General features: G+C 46.7%; 2 protein-coding genes across 4 annotated transcripts; one reads left to right on the top strand and one right to left on the bottom strand.

The window, feature by feature from the left end:
- Nucleotides 1-783: 783 nt before the first annotated feature.
- Nucleotides 784-6,931, bottom strand: Prr3 (proline rich 3). 2 transcript variants are annotated; one of them, XM_015507124.2, is made up of 4 exons: nucleotides 6,151-6,378; nucleotides 5,414-5,476; nucleotides 2,725-3,015; nucleotides 784-2,078 (listed from the first exon to the last, which is right to left on the bottom strand). In XM_015507124.2, exons 1-4 carry the CDS (start codon nucleotides 6,254-6,256, stop codon nucleotides 1,972-1,974), a joined length of 567 nt encoding a protein of 188 aa, XP_015362610.1. In that variant the 5' UTR covers nucleotides 6,257-6,378; the 3' UTR covers nucleotides 784-1,971. The 2 variants fall into 2 exon arrangements, with proteins under 2 accessions (XP_015362610.1, XP_048661916.1); XM_048805959.1 differs by lacking the exon at nucleotides 5,414-5,476 and having other exon boundaries at nucleotides 6,151-6,931.
- Nucleotides 6,932-7,114: 183 nt separating this feature from the next.
- Gnl1 (G protein nucleolar 1 (putative)) lies at nucleotides 7,115-17,127 on the top strand. Of its 2 annotated transcripts, none has more exons than XM_048805958.1 (12): nucleotides 7,115-7,467; nucleotides 7,886-8,051; nucleotides 8,404-8,540; nucleotides 8,693-8,844; nucleotides 8,959-9,030; nucleotides 10,187-10,391; nucleotides 10,559-10,654; nucleotides 11,017-11,211; nucleotides 15,621-15,794; nucleotides 15,870-16,037; nucleotides 16,266-16,406; nucleotides 16,765-17,127. In XM_048805958.1, exons 1-12 carry the CDS (start codon nucleotides 7,395-7,397, stop codon nucleotides 17,004-17,006), a joined length of 1,821 nt encoding a protein of 606 aa, XP_048661915.1. In that variant the 5' UTR covers nucleotides 7,115-7,394; the 3' UTR covers nucleotides 17,007-17,127. The 2 variants fall into 2 exon arrangements, with proteins under 2 accessions (XP_048661915.1, XP_015362609.1); XM_015507123.2 differs by having other exon boundaries at nucleotides 7,121-7,467; nucleotides 15,621-15,799; nucleotides 15,875-16,037.

The raw sequence follows: 17,127 nt of genomic DNA, 5'->3' as shown, positions 1-17,127 counted from the left end.
CTGGGACTACCCTCCCATCCCACCTCTTTCTTTCAGAACTTATCTTGGGTATCATTTCCCTTTCTGATTTTCTTTATCATATTATACTCTCCCCTTTCACTGTCTCTCTAATTTCACAGGTATTTGTGTGTCCCCCCTTCACTACTAGGGATCGAACCCAGAGACGCTTCTAACACTTGAGCTATACCCTCAGCCTTTTCTTTTAAACATTTTTAGTTGTAGATGGGACACAGTACCTTTATTTTATTTGCATGTAGTACTGAGGATTGAACTCAGCATCTCACATGTGCTAGGCAAACAATATAATACTGAACTACAATCTCAGCCCCCTTTCTACTTTTTGAGACAGGGTCTCACTCAACTGCCCAGCTGGCCTTGAACTTGTGATCTTCCTGCCTCAAGTCTCCTGAGTAGCAAGGGAATACAAGCATGTGGTACTTGGCTATTTGTGATTTCTGATGAACACATGTTTCCTTGGAAGGAGATTTAAAATGCACTGGTTTTAACTGTTATCTTTTAGTGTCTGGTATACTGCCTTGCCCACAGGAACTCAGTCATAGGGCATTTGACTGCTTCATCATTTCTACTTCATATACACAAACTGACAAACATAAAATAAAAATTACTCCCTAGCCACCTGTTTTTCCTTTCTTCTGTGCCCTTGACCACAATGTAGCCTGGTTTGGTTGATGCTTGTTGGCTAAAGGGACCCCCAAAATTCTCTTGGGCTGGAAGAGACTTGCATTCTCCATCACCACCATCTGAATGACTAGAACACAGGGATTAAGGAAATGCTGGTTTCCACTGCGTTTATTACTAATATAAAAAAATGTTAAAAAGAAAAAAAATTCATTCTCAGTTCTCCAACGCTCTCATCCCTCCCTCTTGCCCACACAACTCCTGACCCATTTCCTCAGGGCCAGCTCAAAACTGAACCTGTTCACTGCCGTTTTCACAGAAAACAACCAGTGCCAGGGATGTGAGGGAAGAGTGTCAGAAGAGAGCAACAGTACTGTCCAGGTTCCACCCACAGATAGGCCAGGTGGAGATTCACAGAATTCAAATGAAAGGGCTGGTGGCTTCACAATGACATAGTCTAACTAAAACAGGCGAAAAGGAGCTGAGTAGGGAGGCCCATCTGAGGCTTTACAAGACATCATTGGCCTGTGTCAGACCAAGAATAATCAACACCAGGAGAAGTACAGGGAGGCAGTCTTGTGGAGTTTCACGATTCTCCCAAGTTGGGATGTGGGGAAAGTCTAGAGGGCACCAAGAGCCTCACTCATTTTGGCAGAAAAACTTATTCTAGTGTTGGGAAATCACAAAAATGCCACGGACACTGAGAGAGGCTACGAGGGGATGCACAGTTTCACAAAGCACAGTGATCACAGACCAGAGCGGTGGGGATCATGCTACTGACAGAGAAACTACGAAATCCAAAAGCAGGGGCAGTTGCCTTTCAGGGAGCAACTCTGTACCAGTCACCCAAACTTGACCCCAGGTCAGAAAACCTGGCGAGTTTCCCAAGCAGCTGAAAACACTGGGATGTCACATAAAAAGGACTTAAAATAAGCAGCTAAAGCGGGTAGGAAACCGCTCCAGGGCTCTCAGGAATTGAGGGCAGTACTGGGGACAGGTGGACAGATGCACAAGAAACAGCACCAAAGAGGTTTCCTGTTCAGCAGTCATTTGGCGAAAGGGAAGAAGATCCAGGAGGCAGTTGAAGGGAGCAAGAAGGGGTCCCGAAGGCATGTCTCTGGAGGCTGGATCAGAATACAGAGCGCGCTGCGCACCAGTGATGAAACACAACTCTGGACCCCAAACCAGGGAGGTGGTGGATGGGGGTGGACGTGTCATTGACCGAGGGTGTTGGGTGGAAGAGCCTCACAGTAGCCATCACAGGGCCACAGGGAAATACATGGCCACTGGGTCACAGAGGGCTCCTTCCAGCCTGGATGGGAAGGCACAGTCTCACAGAGGAGGTCCATTGACGCCTGGGTGGTAGAAGGCACAGAGGTCTTCATATCTACAGTGGCCCTTTTTGGAAAAGTGTCGACAGACGGGGCGGTCAGATTTGTCTGTGGACAAGTGAAAAATAGGTAAATTTAAATCTGAGTAAGACAGAAAACAAATGCCATGAAAAGCAGAGATAAAGCCAGATTTGCTACCTTCTACTACTTACAGGTACTTTGGCTTTTTTTTGGCAGGAGCCTTGGATGTGCTACGTGCAGACTCTACCACTGAACTAAACTCCTAGCCCTCTAGGATTTTGAAATGGTAGTCTTTCTCCTGGGAGAAAGAATATTTAGGACTAGTTCTTCTAGGTATAGATATATGCCTGTAATCTCAGTGACTCGAGACGGAGGCAGGAGGCCAAGTTTGAGGCCAGCCTGGGTAACTAAGAGACCCTGTCTCTAAAAAATAAAAAGGGCTGGGGGTATAATTCAGTGGTAGAATACTCCAGGTTCAATCCCCAGTACTTAGAGGGGGGGAAAAAAAAGGTTGGTCCAGGGGGTGAGGGTGTAGTTAAGTGGTATTGTGTTTACCTGCCATGCCCGAGGCCCTAGATTCAATCCCCAGAATCACAAAAGGGGGAAAAAATAAAATAAGTAAGTAAATAAATAAATACAGCCCCAAAGAGAGGAGTCGTGGGAATCCTGAGAATTAGGCCACTGGGATTTAATGGGTATGAAATATGCACAGGCATAACAAAGTGGACCTCACCTTCCATAACCTGGGGGCCATCCTTAGGCGGGCAGGTATTCTTGATAAGAGACCAGCTTTTGAGCCTTCGAGGGTTTCTCTGCTCTTTGTGAAAGCTTTCCCTGGAGGGACCCCCATGGCCTGGCCCCAGAAAAGGGGGTTCAGCACTGACCCCCCACCAACCACGACCATATGGGCCAGACCTGGGGCCGAGGCCTCCCCGGATTGGGCCTCTGCCCCGGGGAGGAGGTGGGAGACTCAGCAGTGGTGGAATCATCAGTCCCCTTGATCCTGGAGGACCTCTGTGAAGAGCTGGACAAAGAAAGACACAGAAAGGTGACCAATTGGCAGCTTAATCCTGACACAGAAGCCTGATCCCTCCCCCAAAGTACAGCATATAGACAAATATAAACCAGTTTTAAGTGCACAGCTCAATTATCACAAAACAAACACACCTGTGTTTCCACCACCTAGGTGAAGAGATAGAGCCTTATTAGCACTTCAAAAGACCCACCCATGTATCCCTTCCCCCTCCCCAAATGTAACCACCATTCTGACTTGTAACATCACAGATTAGTTTTTGCCTGTTTTTGAACTTTGCATACATTAAATCATACAGTCTGTATTCTTTTGTGTCTCGCTCCTTTCGCGCAACATCATGTTTGTGAGATTCATCCAGGTTGCCTGTAGCAGTAGTTCATTCATTTTCATTGCAGTGTAGTATCCCATTGCATGCATACAAACAACTGATTTATCCATGCTACTGATGATGGACATGTGGGTGGTTTCCAGTTTGGGGCTATAACAAGAAATGTTGCTATGAACATTTTTTATATATGTCTTTGTTACACATACGTATGTATTTCTGTTGAGTATATAGGTAGCAGAGGAATTGCTGGGTCAAAGAGCGTATGCACATTCAAGTGTAACAGTCAAGTTTAATAGATATTGTCAAACTTTGTTTCAAAGTAGTGGTACCAATTTACACTCCAAGGAGTAGTTCCATAGCCTCAAAAACACTTGTTATTGTGTCTTTCTGTTGTGAGAAGTGGCAGACTGTTTGTGGTTAAAAACTACATAATATAAAAGTTTACCATCTTAACCATTTTTAAATGCACAGTTTAGTAGTATTAAGTATATTCATATGTTGTGAAACAATTCTCCAGAACTTTATTTTGCAAAACTTAAACTTTATACAACTCCCTGCCCCTCCCCTGGACTACTACTAACCACCATCCCACCAATTCTTTTTCTATTCCTCCTTCTTTTTTTTTTTTTTTTGAGATGGGTATCTCACTATGCTGCTTAGGCTGGTCTCAAATACCTTCCTCCTGCCTCAGCCTCCTGAGTAGCTGGGATCACAGGTGCATACCACAGTACCCAGTTTTGTTTCTTTGAATGTGATTTTTAGATACTCATGGAAGTAAGATCATACCATCTTTTGTGACCAGCTTATTTCTTAGCATAATGTTCTCAAGGTTTATCCAAGCTGTAGTGTATGACAGCATTTTGTTTACACCTTTTTTTTTTTTAATCCACTCTTCTGACAATGAAAATTCGGGTTGCTTCCGGCTCTCGGGTACTATGAATAGTGCTACAGTGAATCTTCAAGACCCTCCTTTTAATTCTTTTGCATAAAAAATCCAGAAATAGGAGTGTTAGATCATATAGTAGCTTTATTTTTAACTTTTTGAGGAATTTCCATACTGTTTATGAAAGATGGTTGTACCATCTTACAATCCCCTCAATGCAGTTCTAATTTCAAAGTAGTATGTTTAATCTTGCATTTATTTGATAATTAAGGATATTAAGTACATGGTCACATGTTCTTGTATTTAGATCTCCATTTTTATAAGGTGCCTTTCTTTTTTTTTTTTTGTCAATTTTTCTAATGGACTGTCTCAGAAAGAGTTCCTTATATATCTTATATATAAACTCTTTATTGATTATATTTGTTGCAAATATCTTCTTCTCTAAGGCTTTCTGTTAATTTCTTAGCGATGCCATGATTAACACATGCTTATCTGATGTTTAATTTATCAATCTTTCTTTTATAATTAGTATACATGTTTAAAAACTCTTAGCTTTTCTCAAATTTACTTTCTAAAAGAATGATTTTCACTTTTCACACTTCAGTTCACTTGGACTGACATTTGCATCTGATCACTGAAATCTGAAGAAGTCAGATTTCATTTTTTCCACATGAATGTCCAATCAGTTCAGCTTCATTTATTGAAAATACTACTTCTTCAGTTCTACCTTTACATACACAAAGTGTTCCTAGATCTGTGGGCCTATTATTGGATGCTAAACTGTTCTATTGACTTATATATCCATTATTGTGCCCAAATCACACTTTTATAACTACTGGAGCTTTACTGTAAGTCTTGGTTTTCATAGTAAGCCCTCCTACTTTAAGAATGTTTTGGTGGTCTCTCACCCATATCCTCTGCATTTTCATATAATATTTATTTCCACAAAAACATGACAGGTATTCTGAGAGGAAATGCAGTGAATCTAGAGATTACTTTAGGAAGAAATGACAACTTTTACAACATTGAGTTTTCAAAGACGTGAATACACAACTTTTCTCCATTCATCAGATACAGAATCCTCAATTTTTTTTACTTTAAGTCTTTGATGAGTTTTACTCCCTCCCCTGCTCCCTTCCTCTGGGCCTCAAATAAAAATCAGGGCCCTTCCTCCTCACCTGACTTGGGGTCACCAGGCTTTCCATTGGCCATGGGAGGAGGGCCCAGAAGGCTGGGTGGTCCTAAGAGTAGACACGAAAATATGGTCATCAAAACAGATTAAAGAACTGATGTTCCTTTATGTGTTTTTGTTCTATTACTCATTTCTCAATTCATTCTGTAAGATCAATTATGTTCTCAACGGTGTTGCAAATTCTCACCTCGTCTATCTGTCCTTTGTAAAGCTGCTTCAGGTTTGGCAAAAAGTGGAGACTCAATCAAAGGGCACTGACAATTTATCTTTGCCTTACACTGCTACTATCCATAACATCCCAGGTGATTTCAGAGATAATCCAAAGGTTCAACCTTTAGTTGCTGGCCAATCAGACCTTTCCTCAGGGGAGTGGAAAAAGCATTCGACCTTCCCTGTGAAATGTGGTCACAAATTGTCAACCCTGTCATCGCAATGTGATCTTTACTGCCCCTCTCCCCTGCCATTCGGCGGCTGCGGAAACGGGCTCTTTGCCCTCTCCTCCTCCGCCTGGTCCAGAAAGGTTTGGGCCTGGGATTGAGCTTGAGGGTTCAAGTAGGAGAACTCCTCATTCAAGGTTCTACCATCAACAGGCCTCCTCTGCCCCACCCCCGCGCGTGCGCCCTTCCTCCTTCCGTTAGAGCCCCCTCCCCCGCACTTTAGCAGTCCTAGCCCCTTGTCTGGAATGGCTGACAAGCATGTGCACACCCTTCCCAGGTCCCTCACCTATAGGACTCTCATCCTCCTCATCTCCAGGCTCTTCCCGCTCAGGCAGTGGTGGCTGCTGTGGCGGCGACTGCTGTTGCTGATTCTGCTTCTTTCGTTTCGGCATCGTGGCTGCTGCAATGGCTGCAGCGGGATTTGGAGGGCAGTGAGGAAGGGGCACGCTGAGATTCTGTTTCCGCTTCCGGGGGGCGGTGGGCACTGAGGCCAAGGTTCCCGCCACTCCACTTCCGGAAGGCAGCTGAGAACTTTTTGCTGTGGCTGCATTCTCATGTAAACCGCCTCCTTATATCTCTGTCAGGCAGAGCGAAAACACTAACTCTTCTCTTTGCCGCGTTTCTACAAGTGCTTAAAAAACTCTCTCCACGGTGAAAAGTAGCTTTCACAGTGCCACAGAGTCGGCAAGCTTTCGGGCCAGAAAGCCTGAGAGGAAAGGCCTGTCGCGTCTTAAAATCGCCACATCCGGTCCGCGGTTACTATGGTAACGGCTGCAGGCACAACTTCGTGCTCTCGGACCCGTCTCCAAAAGTCCTATCCCAACTGGATTTCTCTTCTGGCCTGCGCTTGCACTTAGGATCTATAAGCCTGCTTCTTCTCGTCGTTCCCACAGGGAATTTGGGTCCCAGCAGGTCGGCACCCAGAACCTCCACCCGTCCCTCAAGACCTCTGACCGTGCCCCCAGTGTAACACAGCAACCTGGTTTTATTCCTTGGGACGCGCAGTCTCGGCTTTCCACTAAGGTCAAGTTCCCGGGTTGGTAGTGTAGCTTCAGCGTGTCCACGCCTCCCTTTCCCCAGGGTAGTAGGACCCGCCCTCCTCCTCTCCGCCGCCCCCTCCAGGTGAGTGGTAGCTTCTCCCCCGAGCGCAAGGTAGTGATGACACGCGTCCCCCCTTCACCGGGCGCTCGTTGGTAGAGTCCGTGACGGAGTTAGTTCGATCCTCCCACGCGCGCCTCCTTTCTCGCCGCCGCTGCGCCTTCTCGGTGCCACTGGCTCTCATGTGTCGGTAGCCCACCCCGCATCACCCTCTCGCCTCACTTCTAGAGGGAAGTGACTGTTTCCCCCGTGCGCTTTCCATCCCGACCGCCGCGGCAAGTCGGTGGTGCCCTCCCGCTGACGTCACCTGATAGCTCCGCCTCCTCAAGGGTCCCGGGCCCTTGCGGCGGGGACTACCGCGGGGGGGGGGGGGCAGGTCAGTTGAGGCGGCTGTAGCTCGGCGAAGGGCGGGCCAGGTGACTGGTCCGGGCCATGCCGAGGAAGAAGCCCTTCAGCGTGAAGCAGAAGAAGAAGCAGTTGCAGGACAAACGGGAGCGGAAGCGAGGTCAGTGCGGGAGCGGAGGAGGGGGCGGGACTCGGGCTCCCGCACATCTGGAAGGAGGGGTGTGCCTGCCGCACCTCTGGGGGGCGTGGGAGGGGGAGTGGGCTCGCGCGGATCTGCGTGGGCATCCGCGGAGGGGATTCCCCCATTCCAGCGCGCCCCCCCTTGTCTGGAAGGGATGGGAAAGGATGAAGAGTTGGGGGAGGGGAGTCCCTCCAGCTCAAACGGGGCGCCATCCCAGCAATTCCCTGGAAGAGTGACTACCCCCACGCACACCCGGAGGGTCCTGGAGAGGGAGGCCCCGAGGACCGAGCTTCAAAAGTAGTTGGATGGGCTGAAGGAGAGCCAGGAGGTCTAGGTAGGGGGGTCTTTTGGCCCCTGAGAGCTAGCCTGCACTGGCGTCACTGTTCCCTCTCTGCAGGGCTTCAAGATGGGCTGCGCTCCAGTTCCAACAGCCGCAGCGGGAGCCGGGAACGGCGGGAGGAGCAGACCGATACCTCTGATGGGGAATCTGTGACCCATCAAATCCGCAGGCTCAACCAGCAACCTTCCCAGGGCCTGGGTCCACGAGTTTATGATCCAAATCGGTGAGGGAGGGGTGAGGGAAGGAGTGGGGCTCTGGCCCGGGCTTGCCCGCCTTCTTGAAGGTGGGAGTGTTGAGGGAAAGCTAGCTGCTGTTGGTGGACATTTGAAAGTGGAGAGGGTGAGGCCGGAATGCCACTGTTCTCCCGGAGCAGGCCATAATTCTCCCTTCCAGAGCGACCCGAGAGTTTGGCTTTTAGAAGGGGTTGGCCCTGTCTTCTATGAAAGGGGGACTTTCAGGGAGGCCGACTGAAAGGAAATTTGAACAATTGAAGAGAAGAAACTTTGTTTTCTGTGGGGGATAGGGTAGGGGTAGGGGTTGTGGTCTTGCTGGATGTATGACACTTCTTCCCTTAGATACCGGCTTCATTTTGAGCGGGACAGTCGGGAGGAGGTGGAGAGGAGAAAGAGAGCAGCCCGGGAGCAAGTGCTACAGCCCCTCAGTGCTGAGGTGTTGGAACTGGACATACGGGAGGTCTATCAGCCTGGCTCAGGTGAGTGAGGACAAGACAAGACCGGTGTTTCCCACCCAAGGGGCTTGGAGAGTTTGGAAGGGTAAGGGTTGACAGTGAGGAAGGAGGGGTCTAGGATGCACACTTTAATACTGAAAACATCCTCATACTTGCACTTCTTACTGTTTTCTCAGTCCTGGACTTTCCCCGGCGTCCTCCTTGGAGCTATGAGATGTCCAAGGAGCAGCTAATGAGCCAGGAGGAACGAAGCTTTCAGGAGTATCTTGGGAAGATACACGGGGCTTATACTTCAGAGAAACTCAGCTACTTTGAGCACAATCTAGAGGTGACAATAGAATGGGGACAGGAATGGGGTAGTGTGATCCATGGACAAATTTTTCTGGAATCAGGCTGGAAAGGAATTCTGGGTTCAGATTCTTTTCTGATCTTGTCTTTTCAGACGTGGAGGCAGCTATGGCGAGTGTTAGAGATGTCTGATATTGTCTTGCTCATCACTGATATTCGTCATCCAGTGAGTACTTGGGATGAGGGTGGGCAAGGGGGAAGAGGATCAGGTTCTTATGGGTAAAAGTCAGAGGTAGAATTTGAAAAACAGAGAGCTGTCCTTCCTTTCTTTTTACCCTATCTACTGTGTGCTGATATCTGCAGTCAGGAACTAATTTTTTTGTTTGTGTCTTGCCGTAGTCTGTTGCTTCTATCCTGGCTAGCTGACTCCTTTTTATGTCCTCTAATGAGAAGCTGTATATCTTGTCTTACAGCATCAACAGAGCTAGACCAATAGAAAATCCCACTGTGTGGGGCTGGGTTGTGGCTCAGTGGCAGAGTGCTTGCCTAGCACATGTGAGGCACTGGGTTTGATCCTTAGCACTGCATAAAAATAAATAAAATAAAAGTGTTATGGGAAAAAAAATTCCAGTGTGAAGCTCCAGGGATTCTAATGAAGGCAACTAGGGGCTTCCTCCTGCCCAGCCCAAAGATGCCTTTTCTTCCTTATTTCATTTCTCTAGCCTGTCTACCTCGGTTGCTGCAGAAACTACCTGGAATGTTAGGGTGGTAGTTAAGGCTGTAGGCTGTGCTGCTGGACTGCCCTGTGATTCCTGATTCTGCCACTTCATTGTGGTCCTCCAGTGGAGAAAGGGAGGTCTGTGGGGACATTTAGGTTGGAAGTCCTTAACGAATATGTACACACATATTCACAAATACATGTATGCATGTGTATATTCATACACAGAGGCACATTTACACATACTCATGTTTGTAGTCATACATGCTCAACACATAAACTTGCATCTATAAGCATATACTTGGATGCATGCTCATATGCATGTGTACACACTTGTACAGTTATGTGCACACAATACATAATAATTTCTACCCTGACCCTCATTTCTATTCCTGATTCTAGTCTTTACTTCAGTATGTAAGGTGTTGCTATTTCCTTATCTTATTTTTGGTTCACTTCAAATGCTAATCATGACCTGTCGGAAGCCCCCTGAGACTTGCACAGGTATCACTAACCCCTGCTTTGTCCTTCTTGTTCAGTTTGGCTGATTTACTGTTTTCACCCCAGAATTTGCTACTGCCAGGGTTTTGTCTCTGAATGTGCTTCGTGAGTGGGGAGCTGGAGACAGAGAACCCTGGGATGACCTCTCATTCTTCTATCCCAGGTTGTGAATTTTCCACCAGCACTTTATGAGTATGTGACTGGAGAACTTGGTCTGGCCCTCGTGCTGGTCTTGAATAAGGTGGATCTGGCTCCACCAGCTCTGGTGGTTGCCTGGAAGCATTATTTCCACCAACACTATCCTCAACTCCACATCGTCCTTTTTACCTCTTTCCCTCGGGACCCCCGCACTCCACAGGACTCTAGTGGTGAGTGGGCTTTGAGGAGGGCAGCATGGGAGAGATGGTTGACAGGGGGCAAAGGGAAAAACAGAGAGGCTTGTTGGCAAGGTGGTACCTAACTGGGGGCCTGAGGGTGGTGGGAGAGATGAGGTGTAAAAGCCTAAGCATAACTGCTCTGTGCATTCTGATCCTAGTCTTGAAGAAGAGTCGGAGGCGGGGGAGAGGATGGACTCGGGCCCTGGGGCCAGAACAGTTGCTGAGAGCCTGTGAAGCCATCACTGTGGGTAAAGGTGTGTGATCCTTGGAGGTCATGGGGGAGATCTAAGATCCAGAATCATTTTGTTACCCTCTATTATGGATGGGCACAAGGGGGATAGAATAAAGAACAGACTGGCTTGGTGGGACAAGAGAGGCAGGAGATAGGCAGAATCCTTAGTGGATTGCTGCTTTCAGTTTTTCTGGTACTTTTCAGAAACTCTGAAAAATGCATATGGCTCAAGGGTGGGATCAAGTGAAGTCTGGGGAGATTGTGGTCTGCAGTTGTGCAGGTTGTCACTGTGAGACTCCAGAATATGCTAGTGACACCAGCTATGCAGCTATGCCATCATACACAGAGGCCCCAGGAAACCTTCTTTATCTTTTTTCTGAACAGTGGACTTGAGCAGCTGGCGGGAGAAGATTGCTCGAGATGTGGCTGGGGCCACCTGGGGCAATGGCTCTGGGGAGGAGGAGGAAGAAGAGGATGGGCCTGTAGTCCTGGTGGAACAGCAGACTGACTCAGCAATGGAGCCAGCTGGCCCAACACGGGAACACTACAAGGATGGGGTGGTGACCATCGGCTGTGTGGGTAAGGAAGCAGTGATCTGCTCACAAAGGCCCCAGAAGTGCTGAGTTTCAGTATTTGGAAAGGAGGGATGATCTGTCCTTATTAGGCCCCAGGATCTTTGAGGGGTGACTTCTGCCAGTGGTCTTAGGCAAGGCAGAGGAGGCCATCTGCTAGTGTGGATGTAAACTTCATCTCTTCTCAGCTGTATGATTTTGAGCAAGTTCTTTGAGTCTCAGTTACTTTGATTTTAAAAATGAGGATGTTTATACCCAGTTCAAAGAATGAATGTGAGGAATATACAGGAGTAGTGTTGAGAGAGTTCAGTGGTGTCTGGCAATAGTAATATTAGCAATTGCAGTGATTATTATTAAACGTTAGCATTTGTGTGGCTTTTACTGTGTGCCAGGCATTGTTTGAGTGATTTATACAAAGTCATTGTTCAGCTGTTATTAGCCTCTAATACAGGGAATCATTAAATCATAGCAGGTCACAGTGTTAGTTTTCTCCTTCGTTTTAACTCTTTAAGTCTGTGATGGGGGGAGTCTCTTCTTGATTAGAGCTTTGTCTCAGATCCTAGTGGGGGAAAATGGATATATGATTAGGTTCCAGGGCCCCTTTCATCTTGGGTTCATCTTGGGTGAGAAGAGACCTTGGCAAAGTTGTATTTGAGATACCATTGGAACCATAAAGGACCTAGCCCATAAATCTAGGAACATGGAGTGGCTAGTAGATAGATAGAAAGAACCCCTGACTTATCTCTCAGTGTCCGTTGTGTTTGTGAAAAACATGCTTGACTGTTGAGTGATTACTCCTCTTTCCCTGCACTGACTTCTTTCCCTTTCAGGGGCCCTTTTTCCTCTCAGTAGCCTCTGCACTAACTTGTTTTTAGGGTGGTATGATAGTGAGAGTTTTTGCTGGGTGTGGGTATATCTATTGGTTTTCATTCATTCATCCATTCAACAAATATTTGCTGGGGCTGGGGATGTGGCTCAAGCGGTAGTGCGCTCGCCTGGCATGCGTGCGGCCCGGGTTCGATCCTCAGCACCACATACAAACAAAGATGTTTGTCCGCCAAAAACTAAAAACAATAAATATTTAAAAGTTTAAAAAAAAAAAAAAAAAAACACAAATATTTGCTGAGCACCTACCAAATGCCAGGTACTGTTCTAGGGATGGGAATACTGATGTGAAGATAAAAGAAAGCATCTAAAACTCATGGAGCTTGTTTTTTTGTGAGTAAATGTATTAGAGATCTGAAATCATATTATTTCCTCTCCCAGAACTCTCTGAGAGTTCTGGGAGAGGAAAGGTCCTCTGGTGAGAGGACTTAGGTGAGAAAGAGTTGGGTAAGAAAAGGAAGTAAGCCATTCAGAGTTCTGGGGAAAGGGGCTTGGGAGCCAGAAGTGTTAGTGAGTGAGAGGGTCTTGAGGTAAGAATGGGTTTGGTGATACTGGGATCAGCAAGACTGTCAGGGAGATTGCAGTATGAGAGCCAGGGAAGATAAGGAGGAAGGCAGGATTGCCAGGCACCACATCATGTAGGGTGTTATGGCTATGAAGTGCATTTTGAATTTTATTCTCAGTCTTAATGAGAAGCTAATGGTGGGTTTTGAGCAGGGAATGACGGGATTTGATATCCTTTCTTAGAAGTTCTACCTTTGAGTAGATGAATGGTACGAGGTGGATAAGAAAGGAAGCAAAGAAAGTAATCAGTGGCTACTCCATTAGTCTAGGAGAAAAATAAGAATTGCTTAGAGAAGGGAGGAAAGAGGAAGAAAGGGGTGGTGATGACACAGAGATAGAAACAGGATATATTTTAAAGGCAGAGAAAATGAGACTGCTGATGCCTTGCATTTGGTACATAAGAGAAAGCAAGGGATAAAGAAGGACTTCCATGTTTTTGTCCTAAGCAGCTGGAAATACTGAGCTGGGAAGACTGGAGAGAACAGGTTTGGAGGACTGATGAGGAGGGAGAGAGGAATCATAAAGAATCAGAAATTAAATTTGAGATTGTTTTGAAATATCCCATGCAGAGATGTTGACTAGGCCATGGGTATAGGAATCTGTATCTTAAAGGAAAGAAGAGGAATTGAAATTTGAATTTGAGTGGTCTTTAAATTTAGGGAGCCACTGGTGTATATAGGTGGTATTTAAAGCCATGGGATTAGATGAAATACAGTGGAGAAGTTATGTGAAAGAAGAGGAGGCTAATGATTGAGTTGTAGGGCAAGCCTGCACTTAGAGGTTGGAAAAAGGAGGCGGAACCAGCAAAGGAGAGTGAGAGGAAAGAAAACCAAGGAAATGTCTGGAAGTGAAATAAAAAGTGCTTGAAACAGAAAGGAGGGTTCTGCTGTGTCAAATATGGCTAATAGGAGGAGAGGAGAATGCAGTCTTGTTCAGTAGGTGTGGTGATGTGTTCAGTGGTTTGGAGGAGAAGGAAAAATATGTGAGATTCCCCAATTGCAACAACATGGGGAAACTCATGTAATGTGTGGTTGGCACCAGACACAGCAGTATCCATGCTTTACAATTCCATCTGCATAAGTTCAAAGACTACAAAATTAAATCACATTGTCCAGAAATGCACAGGTCATAAATTAACAAGAAATGTAAGAAGTGGAATCCCTCAAAAGTCAGGATAAGAGAGAGGGGGTTATAATGGAGAGGGACACATGGGGCCTTTGAGCAAATATGTCACACTCTGGGCTCATGGCTGGGTGCTATGGAGCTCCTTGGGCTGCACATCCATGTTCTGTGTGGGGTTTTTTGTATGTTAAAGTTTATACTCACAAAGAAGTTGGCATATAAAAGTGGTAATAAGAAATAGTAAGTCTTTTAAGGAGTTAAGGTTGGAAGACAGGGAAATGGGCTTGTCAAAGAATTGTTTTTTCTCTCTCTCCTTTCAAAAGAAGATACTTCAGAGGCTGGGGTTATGGCTCAGAGGTAGAGCGCTTGTCTAGAATGCATAAGGCACTGGGTTGGATCCTCAGCACCACATAAAAATAATAAAGTGGAACCTAGATACCCTTCAATAGATGAATGGATTAAAAAATGTGGCATTTATACACAATGGAATATTACTCAGCATTAAAAAATAACAAGATCATGGCATTTGCAGGGAAATGGATGGCATTAGAACAGATTATGCTAAGTGAAGTTAGCCAATCCCTAAAAAACAAATGCCGAATGTCTTCTCTGATATAAGGGGGGTGACTCAAAATGGGATAAGGAGGAAGAGCATGAGAAGAAGACTACCACTAAATAGGGAAGAGAGATGGGAGGGAAAAAGAGGGAGAAGGGGAGTTGTACGGAAGATGGAAGGAGACCCTCATCATTATACAGAATACATGTATGATGTTGTGATGAGAGAAGTCTCTTTCTGTTCTATCCTTTAAATAAAACTTGTTCTCTAAAAAAATAAAAAAATAAATAAAAATATTGTATCCACCTATATCTAAAATAAATAAATAAATAAATATTGGGAAAAAAAAAAGAAGAAGATACTTCATTTTATTGAGAAGCTCAGTCTGTTTGTCAGTGTGGCTTTTCCCAGCCACTGTCAACTAACTGCCCAGCAGCAGGTGTTGCATGGGCAGACAATTGCATTTTACAGAGTTGGGGTTTTGCCTGGAGCGTAAAATAGAGGGGAAGAGGTGGGACCTGGGAACTCAAGATGTATAGGTGCAGAATTGGATCATGGACTTTGAGGTGGATATGAAAGAAAGTGAGGCAATGAATCAGTGTTGTATAGTGTTACCCTGATAGAGTTAGGGGCAAAGAACTATTGGGATGGAGGAGCCAGAATAAGTTAGCTTAAAACATGGCATGAGGAGTACTTGGGGAATTGAGACTTTGGAGGTATAAAGTGACAGGGCCTAGTGTGACCTTGGGTGTGGGTAGCTGAGGTAGAGTGAAGGAAACAAACTTTGAGAGTGAGATTCAGGCATTGAGGAATCAGAGTTCGGGACAAGAGATCTGTGTAGAAAGTGGACTTGACCAGAAAGAAGGTGGTGGTGGTTGTGAAGAGAGGGGCAGTGAGCCCAAGGGCTGCCAGTCGTCTTCTTGGACAAGTCACGATAGGTATTATTAAATGGAAATCTCACCTGTGTTGAGTACTTTGTTGTAGGCCTAGACCTGTGCAGTTGTATCTGTTGTCAATGTTACCCAGATCCACTCTGAGGTAGGAGCTATCTGTCCTATAAAATGAAGAAAAAGGCTCAGAAAGTTGAGTAAATTGCCTTGAGGTCACAGAGCCATAAGTGGGGAGGCTGGGATTCACAGCTGGCAGCCCCAGGGCCTGATTTATAGTTTGCAGTATTATACCACTTCCTTAAATTCTGAGCCCTAGTTCCCCTTTCATCTGTAGTCACTGAGTCCTGCCTGCCACTGAGCAATGGCCTAGTAGACATTCACTTTCCTTGCCTCCCTCAGGTTTTCCCAATGTGGGGAAGTCCTCACTGATCAATGGACTCGTGGGGCGGAAGGTTGTGAGTGTCTCCAGAACCCCAGGCCACACCCGATACTTTCAGACCTACTTTCTAACCCCCTCTGTGAAGCTCTGTGACTGCCCAGGCCTCATCTTCCCCTCCCTGCTGCCCAGGCAGTTGCAGGTATGAGGGCCAAGGGTTGGGGGGCGAGTATGGAAGGCAGGATGCTGAGGAAGATCCTGAGTGCTGTTCCTGCAGGTTCTGGCTGGCATCTACCCCATCGCCCAGATTCAGGAGCCCTATACTGCTGTGGGCTACCTGGCCTCCCGGATCCCTGTACAGGCCCTGCTTCACCTGCGCCACCCAGAGGCTGAGGATCCTTCAGCAGAGCACCCCTGGTGTGCCTGGGACATCTGTGAAGGTGAATTTCATGCCTGGGTACAGCTGTCCTCCCTTGCCTGCTGTCTCCTCCTCTCTCCCTTTACCTTGCTGTCCTCTCCTTAGATTTTGCCAGGGTGAAGTGGCTGTCCACTCATTCTTAGGATTTTGGACAGGACTACCAAGATCTCTGGCCTGGAATGTTTTGGGTGGTGGGTGACTGGTACCTGATACACAGGCTTCCCTTCTTATTGCTCTTTTATCCCTCCAGCCTGGGCAGAGAAACGTGGTTACAAGACAGCCAAGGCAGCTCGGAATGATGTGTACAGAGCTGCCAACAGCCTCCTGCGGCTGGCAGTGGATGGCCGCCTCAGCCTGTGTTTCCATCCACCAGGCTACAATGAACAGAAAGGTCAGAACCCAGATATTCTTCCCTACCTCCTGTTTTGGGGTGGGCAAAAGTGGCCAGGGGATCAGACCTGGTTCTGTACCTGTTGGCCAGCTTTGTACTCTTTAACATCTCTGAGGCAATTTTCTCATTTGCAAATGAGGATAATAATCACCCTCAAGCAAGATGGTTGTGAAGATTGAAATTGATATACCCGAGTGTCTGCTCAGGGATCTGTATGTGGGAGGTTGAATGAATGAACGGGTTCCAGCAGCTATAAGAATTATTGTTATTCCTGGTCTTTGCCTCTTCCCCATCTTTCTCTGGCTTTAGTTCCTTGTGCAAATTCTTCTACATTTTTTTTCTTGTTTTGGTTCCCCAGGCACCTGGGAGTCTCATCCAGAAACCATGGAGCTGGTGGTTTTGCAGGGCAGGGTGGGACCATCAGGTGACGAGGAGGAGGAGGAAGAGGAAGAGCTGAGCAGCTCCTGTGAGGAGGAGGGAGAGGAGGACCGGGATGCAGATGAAGAGGGAGAAGGGGATGAGGACACCCCAACCTCAGCTCCAGGGTCCTGTCTGGCTGCCCGAAACCCTTATGCCCTACTGGGTGAGGACGAGTGCTGAGTCCCCGCCTAGTATCAACTTCCCATTATCTTTGCTTTTGGACTGACCTGGAGGCATCTCCCCTTTGCCACCCCAATTGTGAATAAAGATTGTCTGCTTTGTAGCCCCTTCCCCAAGTGAA

The sequence above is a fragment of the Marmota marmota genome, unplaced genomic scaffold, assembly GCF_001458135.2.
Source record: "Marmota marmota marmota unplaced genomic scaffold, marMar, whole genome shotgun sequence".
In the NCBI taxonomy this organism is placed as follows: Eukaryota; Metazoa; Chordata; class Mammalia; order Rodentia; family Sciuridae; genus Marmota; species Marmota marmota.
Note: the sequence above shows the minus strand (reverse complement) of the source record. Positions and strands in the feature narration are given on the sequence as shown.